The sequence below is a fragment of the Danio rerio genome, chromosome 24 (assembly GCF_052040795.2).
Source record: "Danio rerio strain M-AB ecotype USA chromosome 24, GRCz13ab, whole genome shotgun sequence".
Classification (NCBI taxonomy): Eukaryota; Metazoa; Chordata; class Actinopteri; order Cypriniformes; family Danionidae; genus Danio; species Danio rerio.
In genome coordinates this window covers 26,815,574-26,840,854 of record NC_141044.1, presented here as the reverse complement: position 1 = coordinate 26,840,854, position 25,281 = coordinate 26,815,574, and the positions used below count along the sequence as shown (strand labels likewise).

At 33.8% G+C, this 25,281-nt stretch overlaps 1 protein-coding gene and 2 long non-coding RNA genes across 17 annotated transcripts in view; 2 read left to right on the top strand and 1 right to left on the bottom strand.

Annotated features, from left to right (window-relative positions):
• Positions 1 to 16,484, top strand: part of hnf4g (hepatocyte nuclear factor 4, gamma) — a 28,061-nt gene extending 11,577 nt beyond the window's left edge. For 3 of the 5 annotated variants that reach the window (XM_087308713.1, NM_001331156.1, NM_001075111.2), the window contains 8 exons: positions 2,873 to 2,967; positions 5,018 to 5,124; positions 10,257 to 10,412; positions 12,798 to 12,885; positions 12,968 to 13,120; positions 13,195 to 13,431; positions 15,194 to 15,304; positions 15,984 to 16,484. In XM_087308713.1, coding sequence (XP_087164839.1) covers positions 2,873 to 2,967; positions 5,018 to 5,124; positions 10,257 to 10,412; positions 12,798 to 12,885; positions 12,968 to 13,120; positions 13,195 to 13,431; positions 15,194 to 15,304; positions 15,984 to 16,117 — 1,081 coding nt within the window. In that variant the 3' untranslated portion in view covers positions 16,118 to 16,484. Of the gene's footprint in view, positions 1 to 2,872; positions 2,968 to 5,017; positions 5,125 to 10,253; positions 10,413 to 12,797; positions 12,886 to 12,967; positions 13,121 to 13,194; positions 13,432 to 15,193; positions 15,305 to 15,983 lie in introns of all 5 variants that reach the window. The other 2 variants (XM_087308712.1, XM_087308714.2) reach the window with 1 other exon arrangement.
• LOC147831062 (uncharacterized) lies at positions 16,151 to 21,466 on the bottom strand. The gene is made up of 2 exons (XR_015525010.1): positions 20,972 to 21,466; positions 16,151 to 19,984 (listed from the first exon to the last, which is right to left on the bottom strand). It is a non-coding gene; the product is annotated as an uncharacterized LOC147831062 (long non-coding RNA).
• Positions 21,467 to 21,623: 157 nt separating this feature from the next.
• LOC137489241 (uncharacterized) overlaps positions 21,624 to 25,281 on the top strand; it is a 327,340-nt gene continuing 323,682 nt past the window's right edge. For 10 of the 11 annotated variants that reach the window (XR_015524998.1, XR_015525000.1, XR_015525001.1 and 7 more), the window contains exon 1: positions 21,624 to 22,017. This is a non-coding gene — a long non-coding RNA (uncharacterized LOC137489241). The remainder of the gene's footprint in view (positions 22,018 to 25,281) is intronic. The other variant, XR_015525008.1, reaches the window with a different exon arrangement.

Sequence of the window (25,281 nt, the reverse complement as noted above, 5' to 3'; positions counted from 1 at the left end):
AGAAAATGCTTTTAGTGTTATTTGAGTACACTGATAAATATGATTCATTGGATTTACTAAATTATTTTAAGGTAAGTGGTTGCTAACAGCTTGTATGGGCTGAATTTAAGCATTAAATTTAGTAAAGTTTAACTTGGTTCGTTTGTTTAAATTCAGTGCATATAATTAGTTTGCAAACACTTACATTCAAATAATTGAGTATATCCAATAAATCCTGTTTTTAAAGTGTAGAATGTTTGGTGTTTGTATAAGTATTGCAAATGAATTATAAATAGTTTGTGATTGGATTTGAATGAAACTGATAAATATGTTTCTGGCTTGTTCTGCATTTGACAGCAACTCTTTTTAGTCTAACTCATGGTTTTCTGAGTGTTGTTTTTAAATTTTTTTTAAATAATCATGTTGAAAGACGTATCTCCAGCATTGCACTCTCAATATTCATCAGACTGAAACAGATTTTTTTTCTTTGTAAATTCTTGGGTGAAGATCTTCTTTCATAGTTTGAGCTGAATGAATCTTGATCTTGATTAATTGATTATTTTAACTCATTGCGATTAATGAACGATTATTTTATTTATTTATTTATAGAATTTTTTGCCCTCATAGTTCAACGACAAGTTTTATATGCCGTCTAAAGGCATCTCTGGTGCAGCCTCCAATCATTGTCATATGTAGTGCAAAATAAGGCTCAAGAATGAGTCCATCATCCTACTTGACAAGAGATTAAATGTGGCTGCAAAGTGGCAGCAGAAGTAGAAATCAGCCACAGACTTTAACAGAGCGGGGTCACGTGACATGCAGGGAAAGTAATTGAAAAAATCGTCCTGGAAAAATTAGACTATTAGATTATTCTGAACGTCGATTCCGATTACTTTTCAATTAATTGACCAGCCCTACTTGATCCCAAACAAAATAACAAGCCAGAAACATAATAGTCACTGAAATAAAGATCAAATTATAGACTCATTTACTCATTTGAATTTAAACAGAGATTTTTTCATGTTTTATTATAGGATTTAATAATATTTTTAGTAGTGTTTTTTTTATTTGAATATTTTTTAGTTCTAGATTATGTTTTAACTTTGTTTATTCATTTTATGGTTTCGTAGATTTTATATTTTTTTACGGTAATTTTAGAACTTATTTATTTAATGTCAGTTTCCAAATATATTATATAATATTTAATATAACCTTTATTTGAATTAACATTCAACAAAACAAATTTTTATTAGCCAGTGATTATATTAATGTGGGATGGGAACTAAAGATATTATTTCTGTTATGAAATTCATATATTCCTATTGAGTGCCTCTTAAAACCATTTTATGGATCAAAAAGTTTCTCAAAAAATTATTTGCTTATTAAATTTAAATTATAAAATGAGTTTTAGGTTTTAAAATACTTTTGATGTGGAAGACAAAATCTTTTTTGTATTACAATAATACTATAACAAAAACATAGTGAAACAGATAATTAATTAGGCTTAAATTTGTTGCTTGACATATACAGTTGAAACCAAATTTGTTAAACCCCCTTTGAATTTTTTATTTTTTATTTTTTTTTATATTTCCCAAATGATGTTTAACAGAGCAAGGAAATTTTCACAGTAAGTCTGATAATATTTTTTCTTCTGGAGAAAGTCTTATTTGTTTTATTACGGCTAGAATAAAAGCAGTTTAAAATTTTTAAAAAAACATTTTAAGGTCAAAGTTATTAGCTCTTTTAAGCAATTTTTTTTTCGATAGTCTACAGAACAAACCAATACAATAACTTGCCTAATTACCCTATCCTGCCTAGTTACCCTAATTAACCTATTTAAGCCTTAAAATGTCACTTTAAGCGGTATAGAAGTGTCTTGAAAAATATCTTGTCAAATATTATGTGCTGTTATGTAGTTATTAAAACTATTGTGTTTACTAATGTGTTGAAAATCTTCTCACCATTAAACAGAAATTGGGGAAAAATAAACAGGGGGTCTAATAATCCAGGGGCTTTAATAATTCTGACTTCAACTGTATAACTGATTAAACATTTCTTTTAAACATTATCAGAATGGTTTTATCCCTGTAGGTTGTATAATGTAGGAAAAATGCAATTTTCAGGCCCTTTTACTTGTATATATAGTACACACAAACAATAATAATAACATTTAACTTATAATATTTAATAATCTAGTACGTTGAACTGGATAATGAATCCTCTTCTGATAAACGATGATAGCAAGCCTCTGATTTCATCCTGGATGACTTCATTCATTCATTCATTTTCTTTTCGGATTAGTCCCTTTATTAATCAGAGATCGTCACAGCGGAATGAACTGCCAACTTATCCAGCATATGTTTTACACAGCTGATGCCCTGCAACCCATCTCTGGGAAACATCCATACACACTCATTCACACTCATACACTACAGACAATTTAGCCTACCTAATTCACCTGTACCGCATGTCCCATTACTGAGTGTTTGTTAACCTAAACTGACATAAATGTTTGCATGAGCGGTTCAGTTTGATTCATGATTAAGTGGCTTTTATGAGTCAAATCAGTTGAAACAATCACAAATCATTTATTTGGGTTATTAATCTGACAAGTCATTTGACTAGTTCACTGAACCATAAACCATTAATTCTGCCACATTCTTTAAATTTACAGAGAATTGTTACATTTTAATTTAAATTAGTAGTTATATATTCAATTTATGGAATTTAAATTTTTTTGGAAGATTTATTATTCAATTTGTTATAATTCTCAGTTCTAATAAGAAACAATTCACCAAAAATCACTCATACCAATATTTCAGTCATGTATTACTGTCAATTTAACATGGTGTTTACCAAATTTTATTCTTAACTTTATTTTTATTTGTTTTAGGTTTAATCGTCAATGTGTGGTCGATAAAGACAAAAGGAACCAGTGTCGTTTTTGCAGACTTCACAAATGCTTTCGAGCTGGAATGAAGAAAGAAGGTAAACATTTTGCAGTATATAGATGTAATATAGTTTCCAGCAGATAGCATGGAGTAACAAGGAAGAGGGAACTCAAGAGAGCAAAATGGATGATGCCATAAAACTTGCCCTGATTACACAAGGATGTTTAGTTTATTGGATATATAACCTTGGCTTGGACTTTTATGACAGGTGATCATGTGCTCTCCAGCTCACTTTTCCGTGCAGACACGTTGTTCAGAACTGCACTCAGTTAAAGTTTTACCTCTCGCTTAAGCTGTGTTTTGCACGCTAGTCCTTGCTCACAATTGTTTTCTCTTCTTTCATAATAAATGTTTACAGTTGTTTAGAGGTATATTTGTTTAGAGATATATAAGACCTATTTCAGTAACATCTGAATAATAAAATGAATTGAAATTGTGATAAATAAATAAAAATAAAGTAAAATAAAGTTTTAGTGTTTTTAATAATTGTAAAAAAAGCAGCTAATTACAATTTGTAGAATTTTTATATTTACATTAGTTTTCACATTTTCATACAGAAACATTTTTAATAAGCTATTTTAAGCTATTTTATTTGTAGCTATTTAATAGCTATTTGTAGCTATATAAAAAACTGAATAATTAAAAATTATATGCAAAAAGACCAAAATAAATATATAAACAGTAGAGAAAACACTATATCTTAAAAACGAATAGATACAAAACAAAAACAGAAATAATTACCCGTGTTTCTTCTAGGATTTTTTCCAGCTATGGCGGTAGGCCTTTTTTACACCGATCTATCAACTACCTGTGTCGTTTTTTCAATGACAAATGTCGTGAGCAAAGTATTACGAGTGATTGCATTTATGTAATAGCCTACGAGCATGCAAATCTCTTTGCTTGCGCACCGATTTTCTCTGCTCGTGCACAAAACTTCTTGCACGCCCTCTCAAATATACGCTGCACGATCGCAGATCTTCTTGTGCGCTCTCAAATAAACACAGCTAAAGTGTGATTTAGTGCGTTTATGTAACAAGTATGTCTCCAACATTTATTATATTTGCTAGGAATATTTATGAATGTCTCCATTAGACCTACAGAGTGGCATTAATGTGTCCTGAATTAAAGCGAAACGGCACCATCACGCACCTGTCAGTCAGCCAGTCAGGTCAGTCAGCACGTAACCTTAAAGGGTTAAACAAATGACTCACAGCACTACTACAGTTACAGAAAAGTTCACGCTGTTATAATTAACTTACCTTTTAATACATTTTAATACATTCACCCGCTATTAAAATAAAAAAAACAGGGCATGTTTTGAATGAAAAGCTGAAATGTAGCCGTGGTGGGATCCATTTTGACATTGCTTCCTGCCATGGAAGAATGAATGTAGCAGAAACCATGATTACATTCTCATACTATCACGTCTACCAGCAATCGATGACTGCAGAGATTGCTGGTGAACTACAGTCACAAACTACAAATCCCTTCATGCCGCTACACACACACATACACATACACACACCAGGATCCACTTTCACTGTTGTGTTATAAATGAAAAAGTATATAAAAAATACATAAAATGTTCTATAAAAATATATTTTAAAGTATTTTGTAACACTGAAATACCACAAAAAATGTTTAACTTCATGACCAATAAAACTTTTCACACATAATATAAACATATATAAGGTTCCTATTGCTTAATGTTACTTAATAGTAACCAAAATAACTAGCAATAACTAACAATCAAAAGACACATTTGTTATAATATTTATTCATAATATTAAAATAAACTTATTTCTTTGTTACTGTTAAACACAGCATACAAAATTCATCTGGCCTGCATAATGTCCTAAATCATTGATCAACTTTAGATGATATTTAATGATGTTCTTATACATTAAAACGAACAAGTCATTTTCCCATTGCACCCCTTATTTTTCTTGGCTGTTTGTGAGATTCTGTAAATAATAAGCTACACAAGCACACCCATCTTCTTGGCTAATCAGTAATAACTCCTGATTGTTATTAGCTCAATAATCAGCAGGATTGTTTGTGCTTGTTTTCTCTCTCTCGTTCTTTAGCTGTTCAGAATGAGCGGGATCGAATCAGCTCACGGAGGAACATACAGGACTCACATGACCTGCCGCCAATCACAGCCCTCGCTCACGCTGAAGCACTTTCACAGCAGGTAAACCATCCTGCCAAGGTCAACCCAAACACGCATATGCACACAAATTATGAGAAAAACCACAAACATACATACTGTTAGGAGATCTGTGGAATAAATAGTCATTGAGCAATAAATCATTGCTGGGATTGTCAATAACAGAGCAGCAATCCTCTTGGAGTGTTTTCAATGTAAGACACTGCAGGTGAATATGGTAAATGAATATAATGAAACTAATATTTATCACCATACTTCCATTGTTGATTGATTACATTAGAAATTGCTAACTATTTTGTATTGCATAATAATAAAATTCTAAAATAATTCTGTATGTTACAGTTAAAGTAAAAAAGATCAGCCCTCTGTGAATTTTTAGGATATTTCCCAAATGATGTTTAATAGAGTAAGGGATATTTCACAGTATTTTCTATAATATTTTTTCTTCTGGAGAAAGTCTTTTTTTGTTTTACTTTGTGTAGAATAAAAGCATTTTTTAAAAACAATTTTAAGGTCAAAATTATTAGCCTCCTTAAACAATATATTTTTCGATTGGCTACAGAACAAACTGTCATTATACAGTCACTTGCTTAATAACCCTAACTTGCCTAATTAACTTTGTTAAGCATTTAAATGTCACTTTAAGATGAACACCAGTACCTTGAATAATATCTAGTAAAATATGATATAATGTCATCATGGCAAAGATAAGGTAAATCAGCTATTAAAATTGAGTTATTAAAGAGCCTCTATTTTGCATTATAAAAGGTCATATTTTGATTTTGGGGGTCTCCAACAGCAGTCTGATATGCATGCAAGGTCAAAAACGCTTTCATTGTCATATAATTTGCATTTATTTTACCTGATTATCCCAACAACTCCCATATGATTTGTTAAGTGATTCATTGTTATGATCCCGAGAAAGAAGAAACTGGTCCATATACAGTAGGAACTGTAACAGTTACTGACAAAGTCCCTGTCAAAGTCTAACAAAGTCCCATACATTATTGGTTCTCAAAGTGGGGGTCGGTACCCCTCGATGGGTTGCGGGACAATGAAGAGGGGTCGCCTGGTGATTTCCAAAAATCTATTTATTTTATTAAGTAATTAGAATTACCATATTTTATCCATAACCTAGTCAAGAGAAGAAAATAGTTGTTTATTGTTACTATATACTATATAGTTACTATAGTAGCTTATAGTTACTAGTTCTATTGGACTGCAACCCCTGGGGTAATGACATAATATTAAAGACACAGCAATAGCGCCAGATGCAGCAGATTAATTTTATAACACCAGGTTAAACTTTCTGGGCCATTTACAGCACTCGCATACATTAAAAAAATAAATGAAGAATAGACTTGGGTCTATTGGTGTGTGTGCGCTATTGCATGCAAGGTTTCTGTATTTATAACCACCTAAGAGCATATTGGGGGTCGCAAGTCACTGGCATTGTCATTTTGGGGGTTGCGGGCTAAAAAGTTTGGGAACCCCTGCTATACATAATAGTCTCTGCTGCTCCTTTAATAGCAAACTGCTGGCAAATCCCGCATTGCAATATATGTTATTGTATCAAAAATCAGAAAAATGACAGGAACAAACACAACACTAGGTAGGCTTTACTGTGGTGTTGTTGTGAAACTAAACTTTAACCATTTATTGACCAGAGCTGAATCTCCATCTATCAGTGATCGTCATCTTCGTGTCATGATCACTCCCGTGATCCCCCGCGCTCTGCTAGTCTCTGAAGAAAAAGGCACATTCTCGTTTTACTGGATCCAGTAGTTCGTATTTGGTGATGTACCTTATTGATGTTGATGCATTCAGGCAAAAGATTTGAACCCAACACGATTCATTTATTTGACTCTGAGTCGACTGTTTCGTTAAAGAATCAATAGTTTTAATCACAGTGCACTTTAAGATATAAACCCCAGCTGGATGCTTTCATTCACTTAGAGCTGTGTTAGACACTTTGTGAAAGCTCATTTTCAAAAACCCATAATAGGGGCTCTTTAAAATGTTTAGAAATGTGTTGAAAAAAACTTAAAATAAAATAAATAAACAGGCTGCTAATAGTTCTAGAGGGATAATAATTCTGACTTCAACTGTAAGTTTAAATATGTAATTGAGCCATTGTTTCATTAAAATTGCACACATTTGCATAAAAGTCTAGGACAAAAATATGAACTATATATGTAAAATGATCTAGGAACATGGTGTGTGCAAGCAGGGGCATATTTACAATTTTAACCCTCAGCAAGGACAAAATTGCATGGTCGGTAAACACTGCACTGTATGTACAGTATGTAGTGATGCTGAAGTGGAGATTTATTGCTGGGTTAGGCGGAAAAACTCATTTTGAGAAAACAAGCCTTTGCAAATATTTTACAATTGATCAAGAGAAAAACTAAAAACATTAGCTCATACTTTAATAAATGAAAAAAAAGATAAAATACCAAATGTATACATGAACAAATGCAATAAAAATAATAAAACAAATGAGAAAGTGAACAGATGTTTTAGTGCTGACTATATAATTAAAAGTTTAGAAAAAATAGCTTAAAGTAAGAGAGAGATTGATTAGTCCAAAAGTCCAATAAATTGACCTCAAAAAGCTGAGAACTTTCCTTTAGAGTTAGTCCTCAAAAATCTGAATTTCCCCTCTAAATAACAGATATCATGTCTATAATCCAATTCTAGAAGTAAAGGGGTAAGGGTGACTTCTAGTTCTTAAAGGGATAGTTCACCCACAAAATGAAGATTCTGTGTTAATTTTCTCACCCTTTACTTGTTTCAAACATTTTTAAAACTGCTTTATTCATAAGCATTTTTATAGGTTTGTTTCTTTCTTCCATTGAGCACAAAATAAGTTATTCTGAAGAAACTGGAAATCTGTAACTATTGACTTCAATAGTATTTGTTTTTCCTACTGTGGAAGTCAATGGTCACAGGTTTACTTCTTTCTTCAAAATATTTTCTTTTCTGTTCAACAGAAGAAAGAAACTCATAAATGATTGTGTCCAAATAATAAACAGTGAATCAAATTTCATTTTTGGGTAAACTTTCCCTTTAAACACAAGTCTTTTGGCCACAACCATGCCCTGTGTTAAAAATAGCGGTAGTGTTGTAAAAATGTATGCTATGAGAGGCTAAAAATAGCAAATGCAGCATATGGTGAAAGATGTAAGCCTGCGAGTACCAGTCAAATATCCTTGACTAAAATCCAGACTATAAAGCATAAGCAACTGGATCCTCTGCTGTTCTGCACCCGTCGCACAATGGTGAAAAAGAAAGGAACATTTTTTATGTAACCTGACTTTAGTGTAATGCATACAGTATGATGAACAACTTTGAATTGGATCAGTTGATTCCTGCTGTGTCGCCATCCACTTGTCCCATGTCATTTTAGAGATCTAATTTCCTATAGGTCCCATTTAATAGTACCTTTTTGGAAATACGTGCTTTAGACTACGTTTTTGAGAAACAGCAAAAATAAACATACATTTGACTATACTTTCTAGGTTAAATGAATGCTATGGAGCAGGATGATGGTGTCTATGATTTGTAATTGAGTACATTTGCCTCAATTATCTTCATGTCTTCACCCAGCAAGCACACAACATCATAAGACGGTAATATTAGGTCAGATTTAGGTTATGATGCCAGGTGGCCAAAATTCAGTGTCGATTCAGCGTCTAAGGACAATATTATTATGACGTCCAATAACAACGTGAAATTACGTTGATATTTGGTTGTGTTGGAAAGTGACCAAAATTCAATGTCGGATAGATGGTAGTATCGTCCACACAGAGTCAAGGTGTAACATGATTAGACGTTGATATTTGATTTATTTTAAGTAGATTTTAGGTTGGACATTGGACATTGAAGTCAGCCTGACGTTGGGTTCTGACATCAACTCGATTTTCATTTCCAAGAAAAATCCAATGTCTGTTGACGTACTGTGCCTGCAGAAGCCCTGTTCCAGAACTTTCCACAAGCCCTGTTCCATTAAATGACTAAAAATCAAGTTAAAACTACATAGCCACACTGCACTTTTCTCTTATGTTTGCTTTTGAAAACACTATTGGTTGGGTTTAGGGATAGGTCCAGGGTTGTCATTTATAAGTTTTGTATATTCACAAAATAGGGTGGAAACGTGCGCTACTTCCCAGCCAAAAGTTGTGATGCACAGCTGTAAGTAAACATATTTCACTTAAATATTGACTTAAATTAACCACTCTAAATCATCATATGGACCATAATCCTTAATAAATAAATAAATAAATAAAAAATAAAAATGTTTTATGCCATGCTTTCACTTTTAGGAATGTTTCTATGCAAAGTTTGAGCAAAAAATATTCCATTCTATGATTAAAATTTAATGAGATTTTAGTCCATGTTCATTACCTTTTAGGTCATTTACTGTATATCCTGCGTGTTAATGTAAGTTATTTTGTGTTTTAATGCATGATATTTTTGGATCTAAAATAAATGACTCATTTTCAGTAGGTGATCTGTACGACATGCCCCACTTTCTCATGGACATGTACAAGAAGGACGTGCATCTGAAACTTACAAAGCATATCTAGAGCAACATATTTTACATTTCGTAAAATTGTAGACTGCGACCTCTAGTGGATATGTCATCAGAAAGTGGAATGAAATGTGCATCAAGGAATGTATTTTACATTTCGCTAAAATGTAGACAGCCCGCTCTAGTGTGTTTGTCGTCTGAAACATGCAACAAAACATAGCCGCAACCAACACATTTTATGTCTCGCAAAAAAGTAAGGCATGTATTTCCAATGAGTCTGGGATGAGTAATCCATTGGTTTGGTTGTTAAAGCAAATGTGTATGGGTTTAATGCTTTCTGCAGGAGATAAATCATCAACAAAAACAAAAAATTAACCAGTAACAGTGCTGATTAAAGAAGTAAGAGTTTCATTACAGTGGCTCTGATTAAGTTCTGCTGGTTAATAATGACAATGAGAGATAAATTTGCTTTCTATGTGCATCAGTCGGTGTCATCAACATTTCTAATTATCTGCTTGAATACCTGTGGCAATTTTCCTTCGAGAGAGGCAATAGTCTGTGCAAAAGCATTTTTTTGGAGGACATGGTAAATTCAGCTCTTCTCCTGTCTGTCTCTCAGCAGATCACGGCCGCCAGTCCAATGGGCCCTGCTGATGTTTCAGAGAAAAAATCAGCCACTATCAGTGACGTCTGTGAGTCTATGAAGCAACAGCTGCTTGTTCTGGTAGAGTGGGCTAAATACATCCCAGCCTTCGGCGAATTGCCACTTGATGACCAGGTAATGGCCGTTGGAAAGCAACACTGGCTGTGCTAATTGGGGAGGCCCTTGGGTTAAATTGCAGGGCCGTTCACTGAAGCTCAATATTTGCTATTCACATGGCTGACTCAGTTTAGCCTCCATTTAACATGCTGTCTGTGCTGCTTTCAATTTTTTTTCTCTTGTGCTTATTGTTATCAAAAGCGCGGAACATTCTGATGGTTCAATATAGACTTGACTGACCAAAATAGCGTTTATTCCATATTTATTAGCTTTAAGGTCTTACACTTTATACAGTATGGTAATGTACTCCTATTTTGGATGTTTACAAATTATTTTATCAGTGTTTTGATTCATGATTTTTTGTGTCTAAAATTAATTTCTCATTTTGCATGTATGACACAATTCATTTGCACCCGTGGTCTATTAGTAAGTCCATTTAGCCCATATTGTATATTATATAATATTATGTATATTAATATTAATATTATATATATATATATATATATATATATATATATATATATATATATATATATATATATATATATATATATATACATACATACATACACACACACACACACACACACACACACACACACACACACACACACACACACACACACACACACACATAAATGTGTGCTATTAATTGAAAATTAATATTTGTAACCATTTCTCAGTGAATATAGGTAATATACAGTATGTTCGTGCATTTGAACAAAACTGATTTATTAAATGTATATATTTAATAAAATAATATTTTAGTCACTGAACATCTTTAGAAATAGAAAGATAATACATTTAAATTAATGCGAAATATTGTGAAAAACTATTACAAACCACACATATTTAATAAAATTGTATAAATTTTTAGTTTGACTGTTTTTTATAGATTTTTTACTTAATATTTTTCTTCAACGTTTACTTTTTTTATGTACTAATTTTGGACCGTTATCATGTTATTTTTTAAGATTAGCTCCAGATTTGGCTTTAGTAGTGACTAATCCAATGTATATGCACAAATAAAATATTTTATAGCTTCCTATAGAAAATATTCATGTAAATGAGAGATTTGTGAGGGGTATACTCATATACTGTATGTTAAGCATTGTGTATATATAACAAGTAAAACATTAATCATTCAAATCTTTTATACAGCATTAGTACTTTTATTTAAGCAATAATCCAATAAGTATCTATAACTCTAAAACAGTCATTGTTACTGTAAAATAAAAGTATTATTGTTTTGGCGAGCAAGAAAATGTCATGTTTTTAAAGGTGCAGTATTTAAGTTTGACACCCAGTTGTTAAACTAGTTTTTGCACTCCTGGATCAAAACAAACGCAAGCGCAGGTTGCCAGATTGAAGACAGGAGCGAGTGATTTAAACCATGTTCTATATAAAAGCAATGGCACCCGATAGAAGGAATATCTTCCATTTTAAAATAAGTTTTTGTCAGAAAACTGACAATAATCAATAATTAGGTACACCTCATGTGTTTATTCAGTGTTAAATGCTAACATTGTGAGTTTGAATGCCATTTTACATGACATTCATTGCCATACTACTGAAAGCAGCAGCAGATAGTTAACCTCAGATCCGTTTTGAAATTGAACTTTAGAACTGCGACTCAAAGCCAATACACAGTGATTCAGCATCTACATTTAATATTGTTAAAGAGGTTTATTATGTAATTATTTGATTATAAACCTTACCCTTTCATTGAAATGCAGCGCTATTCTGTGTTCCTGAATGGCTGTATTTAAATTTCTGTCATGTTTCGTCTGGTGCAAACAGCCAAATTGCTCATAGCTGCGTATCTCATCATGAAGCGTGTTGTTAGGACACGCGGTTACAATGTAACCTTCTCACCTACTGTTTGCGCTAGTAATATTTAGATTATTTGCTAAATAATAGGCTCATGTGGAACTGAATCTGCTTCTCATTTCGGAGTCTGCTACTGTCCACTGGAGGTCACACTTTGGTCATGGGCGCATGCTTTCAGAGCCTTTCTGAATGAAGTATGCGGTTTTCCACCAAGGCAACCTGGAGCGCTGAATTATAATTTTCTAAATTGGCATTGGGCAGGTTAAAATTACCAAAACAAAGTGTTCCGACACAGAAAACACATATTCAAAGCAGAATATCTGACTTTAGCATTGTTTTTCAGATACTTTCTTAAATATCTGCAAACATATTATGTTATTTTTATGCTTTACAAGAGTCAAAAACGTACATACAGCACCTTTAAACCCTAGCAGCCTCATCTTGCCAACTGCAGTTTATATTTATTTTTAAATATTTGGTTACCACATACCAGATTTACATTGCATGTTTCATATACTAGGTTAAAAATAAATAAATAAATAAATGATGAACCAGACCTCATTTTTCTTCCAGGTTAGTTTATTACGAGCTCATGCTGGCGAGCATCTTCTGCTTGGTGTGGCTAAGAGGTCAATGTCATACAAAGACCTCTTGCTTTTAGGTAACTTCTAATAGAAAATGTAATTATACTATAAATAGACAGACTTCAAGTTCTCATCAGTCATTAATAATTTTCCATGCAGGTAATGGCTGTGTCATCCACCGAAACTGCCCTGAGCCGGAGATAGGCCGCGTATCTAACAGAGTCTTGGATGAACTAGTTTTACCTTTCCAGGACATCCAAATTGACGACAATGAATACGCCGCTCTGAAGGCCATTGTATTCTTCGACCCTGGTACTTTATATACAAATCATAAAACGACCAATATGCATCACACATGATACTAACTCTGTTATTTGAACTTCTAGACGCCAAAAGCTTAAGAGACCCATCTAAGATCAAGGCGATGCGTTATCAGGTTCAGATGAGCCTGGAAGACTACATTAATGACCGGCAGTATGATTCACGCGGGCGATTCGGGGAGCTTCTACTGCTGCTTCCGACTCTGCAAAGCATCACCTGGCAGATGATTGAGCAGCTACAGTTTATCAAGCTCTTTGGTCTGGCTAAGATTGATAACCTGCTGCAGGAGATGCTTCTCGGGGGTGAGTATGAGGTGGAGCGGAAAAACGCTTCATGATCGTTTTTTGAATTAGGTGAAAGCAGGTGTTTTTCCTGCAATATATGGCATGTATTGTAATGCAGCACATTGTATGAAACTTTATTAGGCAAAATGATGCATGCGCAGTATTAGCAGTGTGAAGTTACTTCAAAAAAGTAAATAATTGCTAGTGACTAAGTACAACATTAAAACTGTATTAAAATTACTCTTCTATTTACTTTGAAAAGTAACTTCATTACTTAACTAGTCATTTAATTAAATGTATTATCTGAAATGTCTTTGTAATTATTTTTACTTTAAAATGTTGTGAATTTTGATATGTTGTCAACAACAGATTTATTTCAAACATTTCAGGAAGTAGACTTTTCTTTAAAGGGATAGTTCACCCAATTCTCACTATTTACTCACCCTCAAGTGGATTCAAACCTTTATAAGTTTCTTTTTTCTGTTGAACAGAAAAGAAGAATATATTTTTAAGAATGTTAGAAACATGTTATGTTTGTCTACGCTGATAGCCCAGTTAGTGTGCCAACATAACAGCGCTTCAAGTGTCCACAGCTCAAGGACATTTGCCGATTTGACCTTACCTTCATTCATCCATTCATTCATTTTCTTTTTGGCTTAGTCCCTTTATCAATCTGGGGTCGCCACAGCAGAATGAACCGCCAACTTATCCAGCATTTGTTTTATGTAGCGGATGCCCTTTCAGCTGCAGCCCATCTCTGGGAAACACCCATACACACTCATTCAAACTCATCTCATACACTACAAACAATTGAGCATACCTAATTCACCTGTACCACATGTTTTTGGACTGTGGGGGAAACTGGAGCCCCCTGAGGAAACCTACGCGAACGCAGGGAGAACATGCAAACTCCACACATAAATGCTAACTGACCCAGCCGAGGCTCGAACCAGCACCCATTTTGCTGTGAGGCGACAGCACTAACTACTGCGTCACCCTGACCTTACTTTAATCAAATAAAATTATTTTTTTCAAAAATGGCAAAAACATATCTTAAAAAAAAGAAATATGTTATGTTAAAAAGTAGGAAAATCACAGAGAAAAAGAAACGTTGTGACAAGTAAAGGGTGAGTAAATGATTATATAATTTTTAGTTTTGGGTGAACTATCCTTGACATTAAATGATCTCATTTATTACAGAAAAAACACACATCACGCAAGTTTCACATGCTAGTATCTATGTGCAACGGGCGAAAAAATCTAATATGAAAATATATAAATCATTATCATAGACTTACCTGCATGTACAGTACTAGGCTAGGTTAACATATAATAAATCATGTTTAGGGTGCAGCATGGTGGCTCAGTAGTAGCACATTTGAACTGTCGCCTCACAGCAAGAACATCGCTGGTTCAAGTCCCAGCTGGGTTAGTTGGCATTTCTGTGTGGAGTTTGCATGTTCTCTCTGTGTTGGCGTGGGTTTCCTTTTCTCCGGTTTCCAGCACATTCCAAAGACATGCGGTATAGGTCAATTGGGTAAACAAAATTGGCCGTAGTGTATAAATGTTTGGGTGTTTCCCAGTACTGGGTTGTGGCTGGAAGGGCATACGCTGCATAAAACATATGCTGGAATAGTTGGCGGTTTGTTCTGCTGTGGCAACCTCTGATAAACTAATCCAAAGGAAAATGAATGAATGAATGAATGAATGATGTTTAGGAACACAGTTTTGACCATTGTACAGTAGTCAAACTCTCATATATTTGATTAATTGATTGCAGGTCTAACCACAGAGCAACCTCACTTACATCACAATGGTCACCCTCAGATTCCCATAACAGGACAGACTATTGTCATTAGCTCCATACCAGGACCTGCACATCCACAGATGGGTAAGCTATATATATAAGTCATAATTTATTATATTACAATCACAATAATTATAGTCATATTTATAGGTGTTTAAATATCACACATCTGACACTGATGATAAATAAAAATTCTATTTATTTTAATTTTTTAAATTGATAGATTTTTCTATTTGATCATTTTTGTTGATGTTTTTGTCCATTTTTATTATTATTTTTTTTAAATAATGTCTTCGTGTCACAGATGTCTAAATTACATTGACTTTACAAGACTGTAAAGAATAAAAAAATTGTGTCTGCTTTAATGTTTCAGTTAATCTTTGTGATACTAAAATGCCAAAATACAGGTAAAATAATGTTCCACTTTATAATCCTGTTGAAATTAAACTACTAATTTTGACATTTACTAAATAATAATTAGTCATACAAAATAATTTTCTTTTTGAAATGATTAAAAACCACTAGCTCACAAACTGATAAAACCCAGTGGCTTGAAGGCATCAAATGGCAGAGACATAAAATTGTTTAATTACTATTTTGGAGCTACACCGTTATCCTTAAAGAGTGTCTTTGTCATCAACGATGTCTGTGACATATATTTTAGCGGGAGTGTCAAAATATGTAGTAATAAGTATTATTTGTTCTGAAAAACAAAAAATAGGTCCCCTTTAAGCGCAATTTATAGTTTTTCTGTTTTTTTCAGCATCCCCAGAAACCCCTATTCCATCCCCCACTTCAGTACAGAACCAGGAGGTCTTCAAACCTTCTGGCAGCCCTGCTCTCCTGCTGCCTCCACAGACCATGCCAAACAGACCCTCTCCGGAGCCCCCGCTATGAGTCTCCTCTCTTGTGCAGGTGTGTTTGTAGATGTGTAAATGCTTCCCCACCTCCAGCGCTTCAGAACTTTACAAAAAAAAAAAAATCAAATTTACTGTCAAAGTGGACCATCATGAATTGAAAAGTGATTGTTTCGTTTAGGATAGTTGGAGAGTTTTAGGTTTTATGTGGTTTCTGTTTAGCTGAATGCTGGTAACCTAGAGGATATGCATTTATTGGTGACAAAATATTGTCAGTTACAAAACATTTTTTTATTGTATTAATGACAAATAAATCAAGAATTAATTTATTAACAAAATTATACTGTAAAACATTGAAGAAATGTTCATTTGTGGCCTTAAACACAATAAAAAAATTAGTGCTTGCATTGTTTTTATTAATGAATGGATTATGTATTTTGTGTGCTTAATTACTTTTTTAATGTATTTTATTGCTTTTGGTGACCTGAAATCACAAATTTTTGAAAACGTTTTGAAGTTTTAGAGTGCAAGTGTCACACGTGGAGATCAAAGCAAGGAACAACACGAGGGTCCAGGTGCAGGTAAAATAAGATTATATTAAAGGCAATCAAGGTCAAACAAAAGTAGCTGGTACAAGAAGTGCAATCCAAAAACATTATCAAAAAACAGACATTAAGTCAAAAATCTGGTGTGTGTGAGATGAAGGGATTTGTAGTTCTTAACAGCATCTGTAGTTCACCAGCAATTTGTCAGGAGTGGATCGCTGGTGATCGTGACAGCAAGCTTTCCAATATCCTTAATCCATGTGTTTTTGTGAAAAATGTAATATATGTAAATGTAAATATAAAAAAATTTAATATGCATGCTTATTGTACATGTATGTAACATCTATACACACTCATTCACACTCACACTACGGAGAATTTAGCTTACCCAGTTCACCTATACCACATGTCTTTGGACTTGTGGGGGAAACCAGAGCACCTGTAGGAAACCCATGCGAACATGGGGAGAACATGCAAACTCCACACAGAAACACTAACTGAGCCAGCCGAGGCTTAAACCAGCGACTTTCTTGCTGTAAGGCGAATGTGCCACCCACTGTGCCACCACATCGCCTTTATTAAATATAATATTAAAAAACAAAACAAATGTTGTAATTTATGTTTTTCATGACAGGTGATAATATACATATACCATATATTATTTAACGGCACGGTGGCTCAGTGGTTTGTACTGTCGTTTGCATGCTGGAATAGTTGTCGGTTTAATCCACTGTAACTTCTGATAAATGAGGGACTAAGCTGAGGGAAAATGAATGAATTAATAGATTTTTTTAAAATAAATATCATATTAGAAATATGATAATGATACATCTGTTGATAAATATATTAGAAATATGATAAGTATCATTTTATTTTTTATGCCTCTTTTTGCTCACAAAGGATACATCAATTTGACTGTCAAAAAAAGTATTTTTAATGTAAGCTATTTCTGCATTCAGATATTCTTGTGAAGTTTTCAGTGTCCATTGAGTCTTCAGTGTGCCATGATCTTTTACAAATTATTCTAATATGCTGAATTTGTGTTCAAGTAACATTTATTATTATCATCATCATCAATATGTGTGTAAAAAAGAACAGTATTTACACAAAAAATAGAAACATTTTCATTTGTAACATTGTAAATATCTTCTCTGTCACGTTTAAAAAATGTATGCATCTTGCTGAAAAAAAAGGATGAATTTCTTAACAAAATATGTACAATGATTAGTTCAATATTATAAACTATTTAATGGCAAAAAGTGCTTTGTGCAGTATTATAGTTTTGAATACTGACATTTAGCAAAATTTGTGGTAACACTTTATTTTGATGGTCCATTTGAATATTAGTAGACTGTCTGCCTAATATCTGTTGATACTGCTCCTTCAACGGACATTTATAAGAAACTTTGCAAGTACATGTAAACTTACTCTAACCCTAACCCTAACAGTCTACGTATAATCTAATAAGAATTAGTTGGCATGTAGATGCAATGTAACTTATATTCAACAAACCGACCATCAAAATAAAGTGTGACCAAATTTGCTCACATCAAAATGTCACTTACATTAGAATCAGAAGGTCATACAGTCTCCTCACAAATTTTTATAGACTCTTCGTGCTAAGAAAAAAGTATACTTAAAGGTGATCCACATAGCAGCCATATTAAAATTATTAAAAGTATTGGACATTGTAGACAATTTGCAACTTTTGACAGTTTCCCAAACATCTCATAAGCTATTCTACACATATAACATATGCAATAAAGAGAAAAAAAAGATAAAGCTGTGACTAAAAAGCAGATAACATTTGCTCTCCAACATATCTTGAATCTGTCACCTCAGAAAAAGAGACAGACCTGAAAACAAAAAAAATACAAGAACAGTAGTGCTCATTCGGAAACACATCAAATCAGGCTATTTTCTGCATCTAAACAACAGCGTTTGGTGCAGGTGAAGTCCATGTCATCAAAACCTTGGCATTCATGGGAAGCCGTAATAAGTTTTGGAGTGCACCCTGTTTGGATGGTTTTTTTTTTGTCCAGAAAAGCAATCTGATATCTCAAGGTGTAAGTGCACAAGGCCCGGGGCCAGATGAATCAGACGAAGCCGTCAATAGTAGCTGTCTATTATGCTGCAGGAAGAGCTTGGAGGAAGTAGAAATGGCAAGATAAACATTGCAAACCCTCCAATCAACTCTGTAATGGAGTGGCAGCTTGCGTGGGGTTAAACGGCAAGCTTGACGGGAGAAAGCTGAGCATCCAGTGATCCTTAATGAACAAGCGCACAAGGCTGAATGCGCTTATTTGTATACAAAACATTATCTTGGTATTCAAGGCACACATCTCATCTGAGGCGTTCAGCTTTGTGTGACGGTGTGGTATTAAGCCTCGGTAAGCCTCCTCTCTGAGCGATGTGGAGTGGATGGAATAAGCATATCTGTTCTTCACCTTTGTGGCGAAGGAAACTCTCGCACACTACACCTTGACATTCATGACAGCGAGGATACTCAAAGTGATTGTAATCCACATCGCCGACAAGCTGAATAGGAGGAATTTTCCTCCCTTTTCTTGTGTAGAACCATCATTTGTTTGCATAATGACACTTCCAGACTAGAGACTAGGGCTTCTGTTGCAGGGCTGCACTTTTAAACCCCCCTTCTTTGGGATGCGGCAAGAGCTCAAGCTGTTTTAATCTGTTTGAAAAGAATTTTAGATACGTGGATGTTTTTTTTAGAAAAAAAGAGTGGATTTTTCTCTTTTTTTTTTTTTACAAAATGTTAGAGAGATACATACAGCTATGGAGACCACATGCAAATTCTCTGTTTCTCTGGATTCACAATTAATAGTTATGTGTTAGGTACAATACTTAAAATAATATTTTTAGGCAACCCAATATAATGTAAATGTACATTAATTAATAATAAACTAATGTAATGTAAATTCTGCTGAAATAACCCTGGACTTTAGCTGCAATTACAACAATCAATGAATCAATAAATCAATGAATCAACCAATCAGTCAATCATTCAGTCAATCAGTCAGCCAGTCAGTCAGTCAGTCAGTGTCTATCTATCTATCTATCTATCTATCTATCTATCTATCTATCTATCTATCTATCTATCTATCTATCTATCTATCTATCTATCTATCTATCTATCTATCTATCTATCTATCTATCTATCTATCTATCTATCTATCTATCTATCTATCTATCTATCTATCTATCTATCTATCTATCTATCTGACTTTACTTACACAAACCCATCGTAAACCCTTATCTTTGGAAAGCATTGCTTAAGCTGCTAGAGTGACATGTATTACTTTTATTATGGATCTGTAGACTACTTTACAGTATTTCAAAAACTATTCACTGTTTTTCATTATAAGCTGTGAAGAGCAAGGATATTACAGTTTTTCTTAGTGGCTTTGGTGCATTTCTCACAACACTATTTACATTTGCACAACAGTTAATGCATTAGTTGATAACCTGCAAAAGCGCGTTACATGCTCAAAATGGATAGCGCATTCCTCAAAAGCAAGTATTCATGTCAGTGAAAGTGTCAGTGTCATCAAGATGAAAAGTCCTGACACCATTGTTTATGAACAAGATAGACAAATGGCTTTGTCATGTTTTCATTATGACAGTTTACTCTGTACATTTTTTCCAATTCAAAAAAGTCAGATTTTGGTGACACTTCCTGAAAATGCTCAAGACAGCCATATATACTATTTGCACAGCCATTTGAAAACTACAGTAAAGTTAGACACGACTACATTCAGTGAGGTATCTGAGTACAAGACAGGGAATATGTATGTTTTAAATTTTTACTGCATTTGCTCTTTGCAATTCTAATTTATTCACAGCATTGTGCAAAAGAATGAACACACTTATTTACAACAAACATGCTTTAGGGAAGAGCTGTGCACAACTGTAAACAAAAGTGCAGAACATATTGGAACTAAACTTACAACACACAGGTCTGTAAATCATCCCTGAAACTGTTCAATTTAGAAGACATTTTCTGGAAAAAAGATTAACATTTAGTTTATAAAATTAGCTTGACAGATTTTGACAACTAATTCAACATTTTCAACATTCAAATGTCTATGCAGCATTCACAAGTTTAGTTAATTTTGACTGACATGACATAAGCAAATGATGATGGTGTAAAACAGCAGAGTTGTATGAAAGCAATGGATGCATGCCCAAAACCATTTGCAATTTGTTGGAAGGAATGAAAAACTTTTACTAGGATGTGCACAACTGACTAATTGTTTTGAGAAATGCATGAACTGTTGTGCCAATGTAAATAGTGTTGTGAGAAATCCACCAAAGCGACTGAGAAAAACTGTAATATCAAAACTGTAAAACTTGGTGTACAAACCTACTTTTTGACATATTTGATGTTTTCATACAAAATTTTCCAAATTGATAAGATGCCCAAGATAGGCCCATTGTAACCTTTGATTTGTTCCCCCATCCCATCTGAGAAGAGAGTGAGAAGAATGGAGAGGGTAATGTCATTTATACTTTGACGTAAATTTTTTTTTGTTTCTTTGTTTTATTCCGTTGTGGCAACCCAGGATTAATAAAGGGAAAAGCCGAATGAAAATGAAAATGAATGAATGAATGAATGAATGGATGGATAAATGAATGAATGAAATTAATTGTTTCAATTAAATGTTGTAAATGAACCTGATGGATGAATGAGGGTTGAGAATCAAATGAATGATGGACTACGCAGAAGATATCGGTGAGCAAATCAAGGCAAAAACAATAGTATAACTTCATTCTATCAAAAATGAGGGTTTTGTTTTTACTGTAATCAGTTCATAATAAAATGCAAAAAAACAAAACAAAAAAAAACATGCTGCATTAGGCCTAATGTAAAGCAATGTTTAGTTATTTTTAAACATTATTAAATAAATTAGGAAATTACCCATGGCAACTATAATAACCTTCGGCCCACTAGCCTTAATCAAGTTTGGTTTTTGGCCTTTCATAAGAAAAAGTTTGGGCATCCAGGTTCTAAAATATTTTCAGAAATAGCAAACGTTTATTGTAGGCGTGTTCTTAGTTTCTGGTGTTGTCCAATTAGACAGCTCGGCTAATTAATCTCAAATGTTAGGCTAGGCTATTTCAAATGTATTTTCAGACAAACAAATTCGATAAAGATGTAATTAGAATTTGTGAAATTATTGTAAATTACTTTATTCTTCGCTCGCATTTCCTAATAAGTTTAAACGGAAGTGAAGAGGCAGCCCAACGTTACTTTATCTGAGGCCTAACTCGTTTGTTTACATAAGCTAGCATGTTGTACATTTCTGACACACGAGATAAAGTCGGGATTTTCTAAACATATTTCTTCAACGTCACTGTGGAAAGTCGGCGAAAGGTGAGTTACTTGTATCTTTTTCAGTTGTATTCTTTACTTGACGTCGTCGTGATGTTCCCATAACTTTAAATACGTTATTACACATGTCTGAATTGATGAAGCATGTTTCTTTAGCCACTAACGGTAGTTATAAAATGTTCCTTTAACTAGTGTCTGTTTTGCCTGATATTACTTAAGCATACGAATTATAGCATCTTTTTCAATGTTTTACTTTTTAAGACTTAACTTATTCCACCTGTGAGCAGAATGTGTTTAATATATTTATTAAATGTGGGTAATATTAATAGCAGATTCTAACGTACAGTAGTCAGATCATCTAAACACTTCTACTGTTTTCTATTAGCAACTAAAAAGACTTGTGCATATTTAGTTTTTAATTATTAATTTGTAATTATTATTTGTATTATACTAGTGATACAAATATCACAATAAATTAATTAAGTGTCCAAGGATAAAATATTTTTGTAAACATAAAATTTTAATGTATGGGTAAATAAAGCCCTGCAATTGTCAGCTAGTGTAACTGATATTTTCATTTAAAAATGAAATATACATGAAAAAAGGGCAAAACCTAGCAGTGTCAAAGTATACAGTTTTATTTTAACTTATGTAAACCATGATTTAATGTTTGATATTAAATAATTTAGGCTTAATCAGGACACATTCTTATATATATATATATATATATATATATATATATATATATATATATATATATATATATATATATATATATATATATATATAAACGAGGCTGTAATGCACTTTTATTGTTTTGATGCTTGAAACCCCTGCTTTTTTTGTCTCGGATATCCGAAGCACCATTTGAATCCAATACCACAAATGGTCCACTAGGTGTCATTGGAGGCACATTGTAAGCACAAGCACTGTCGTGATGTCTCTTATTGTGAGGAATTTCCAGTAAGACTCTTCACAAATCTCACTTGATCTTTTATTTTATAACGTATGCAAACGTGGATCAGAATTGCAGCTGCCTTCAAGACTCTCAGCTTAAGTGTTCCACGCTGGGTTATTTTTAAAAAGCATTTGTTGATAGCGTGTTCATTTATTTGAACCATCAGGGAATATTTTTGATTAACTCTGCTCTCCATTTAGAATGAATGAATGGTGGTCTATTAGCTGCGGTGGGCTCGAATTCAGGGTAGGCTGACATTGCACCCTTTTCAGGATCAAGGTTCAGTCAGAGGAGAAAGGGAAAAAAAGCACCACAAGCATACACTCGGTAATGTAAGTACAGTTTAAAATTAATGGCGTCTGTCAGGCTGGGGACCGGCTTGCCACTCAATGAGAGATTAAGGGTAAAGATTGCGCCCCATCATTTTTCAGCCGCACATTTTACCCATAATTCCCCTGCAGATCAACAGAATTTTTTGTTGCTGAAAAGCAGGCAAAGGTGCAGAAACCCAGTGGCTTCCGGCATTCAGCGAATGCATTCGCATCTTGAATGATTCCACTCTTTTTTATCATCTGCATGTCTTACCTGATTAAACTGCAGTATTGCTTTGGAAAAAGGAAGTTTGTAAGCCATTTAAGACCGGCTGAAGTGCTGGTTTCTCTCATCAGAGAGAGGTGCCCTTCCTTTGAAGAGTTCATAAATGTGGGCTTTAGTCTGAGAATGGTCGACTGTTCCTGGCCTTCTCTGACACCTTGCGTTCTTGCATTATGTCCGGGCGGCACTGCAGAAAATGCTCGTGAAATGTATTCAATTCAAATCAAATTGATGTAGCGCGGAGTAATCTTTCTCTATTAGATGTGTCACTTTTGGCAATTGTTCCCTAATATCCTTTACTGTGACTATATAAGATTAGTGCTCTCCATGCCGCCAGAGTTTTCGTGCCTTACTGAATTATTCACCGAGGCGTAACCTTCAGTTATCAGGTTAGAAAGACCTTGATTATAACAGGAAGTCAAGTGTAGAAAATCACTCTCTCCAATAAAGGAAGTCTTTCAGCCCTTTTGGAAATTTGAATAATTAGGAAATGTACACACAAATAGTATAAGAAATTAATTACACAGGCGCAAGGGCTTTCTCTGTACTGGCGAAGCTTAATTTATGAGCAATATAATTAGAGTTTATCTTTTTTTTCCTTCATTTTCATGCGGAGCAAATGAAATGCGGCTATTGTTATCTGGAACTTATTACTGTTAATAATTGACACACAAAATAAACTTGATGCTTGTCTCTTAAGTGACAATGCTCAAATGGAGCCCAAGTTTTGTGAGTTATTTAATTTCAAATAATGTACTTACCATCATATTCTCTCATATTTAGTTGGGGAATCGTTAATCAAAAAGGAAATGATGATGACTCCCTGCTGACTAGACTGATGTGTTGCTCTCTGCGGGGCACCGAGGCAAACTGCTCCACAGGCGTCTTGTGGAAATAAGGGAAACAGATAGCCGATCATTCCACACACCTTGAAATTATAGCTTCCTTGCATTTCCCTCACTTCCTAGAATAGTCACTGTAAATGAATTTAAGTTTATTAGCTTCCGTCCTCCTAGAATAATGCAACTCTCGTTACATCCTTGATGAACAACATTTGACGAGGAGATTTGCATTAGTGTTATTCCTTTCAAAATAATACACCTTTTATTAGTTGAAAAAGGAACAAATGGAAATGTTGCAACTCATAGATTATGTCCTTTCCTTTATCTTCATGGTGACATTGACTGCTATATTGTAGAAACTGCACTAGTGGTTATGCTTCATTGTATAGTGTTGGCCTGGGCGATTAATTGAATATTAATCGAAATCAAGATTCAGAACCTATGATTGATAATAAAATTTCCAGGTCGATTTTTTTTCAATTACTTATCCTACCACTTGTGAAGTCACATAACCCTGCTATGTCACATTGCATTATTCCATCCATGTTAAGCATGGAGAAAAATGAGGTCATTTAGTATTGGAATTTAAAATAACTGTTTTCTGTTTTAAAATATAATTTTTTAATATCTAATTAAGTCCTGAGATAGTGTCACATAAATGACTACTGTTAGCAATTACTAGAATAATGCTTTTAGAAAGCATTTTAATTTGCCATTTTTGCATCTCAAACACTTTCAGCTGTTAATGTCATAATTCTGTGTAAATAGGTCTATGTTTAACGAGAATTCTTTTATTAAAAGTTCAAAATAATAATATTTATTAGGCATGCTCCAATCGATCAGCCAGACATCAGTATTGGGAGATGATCACATTTTATGACTTGATCGGTACTCACTTATCAGGCCGATCTC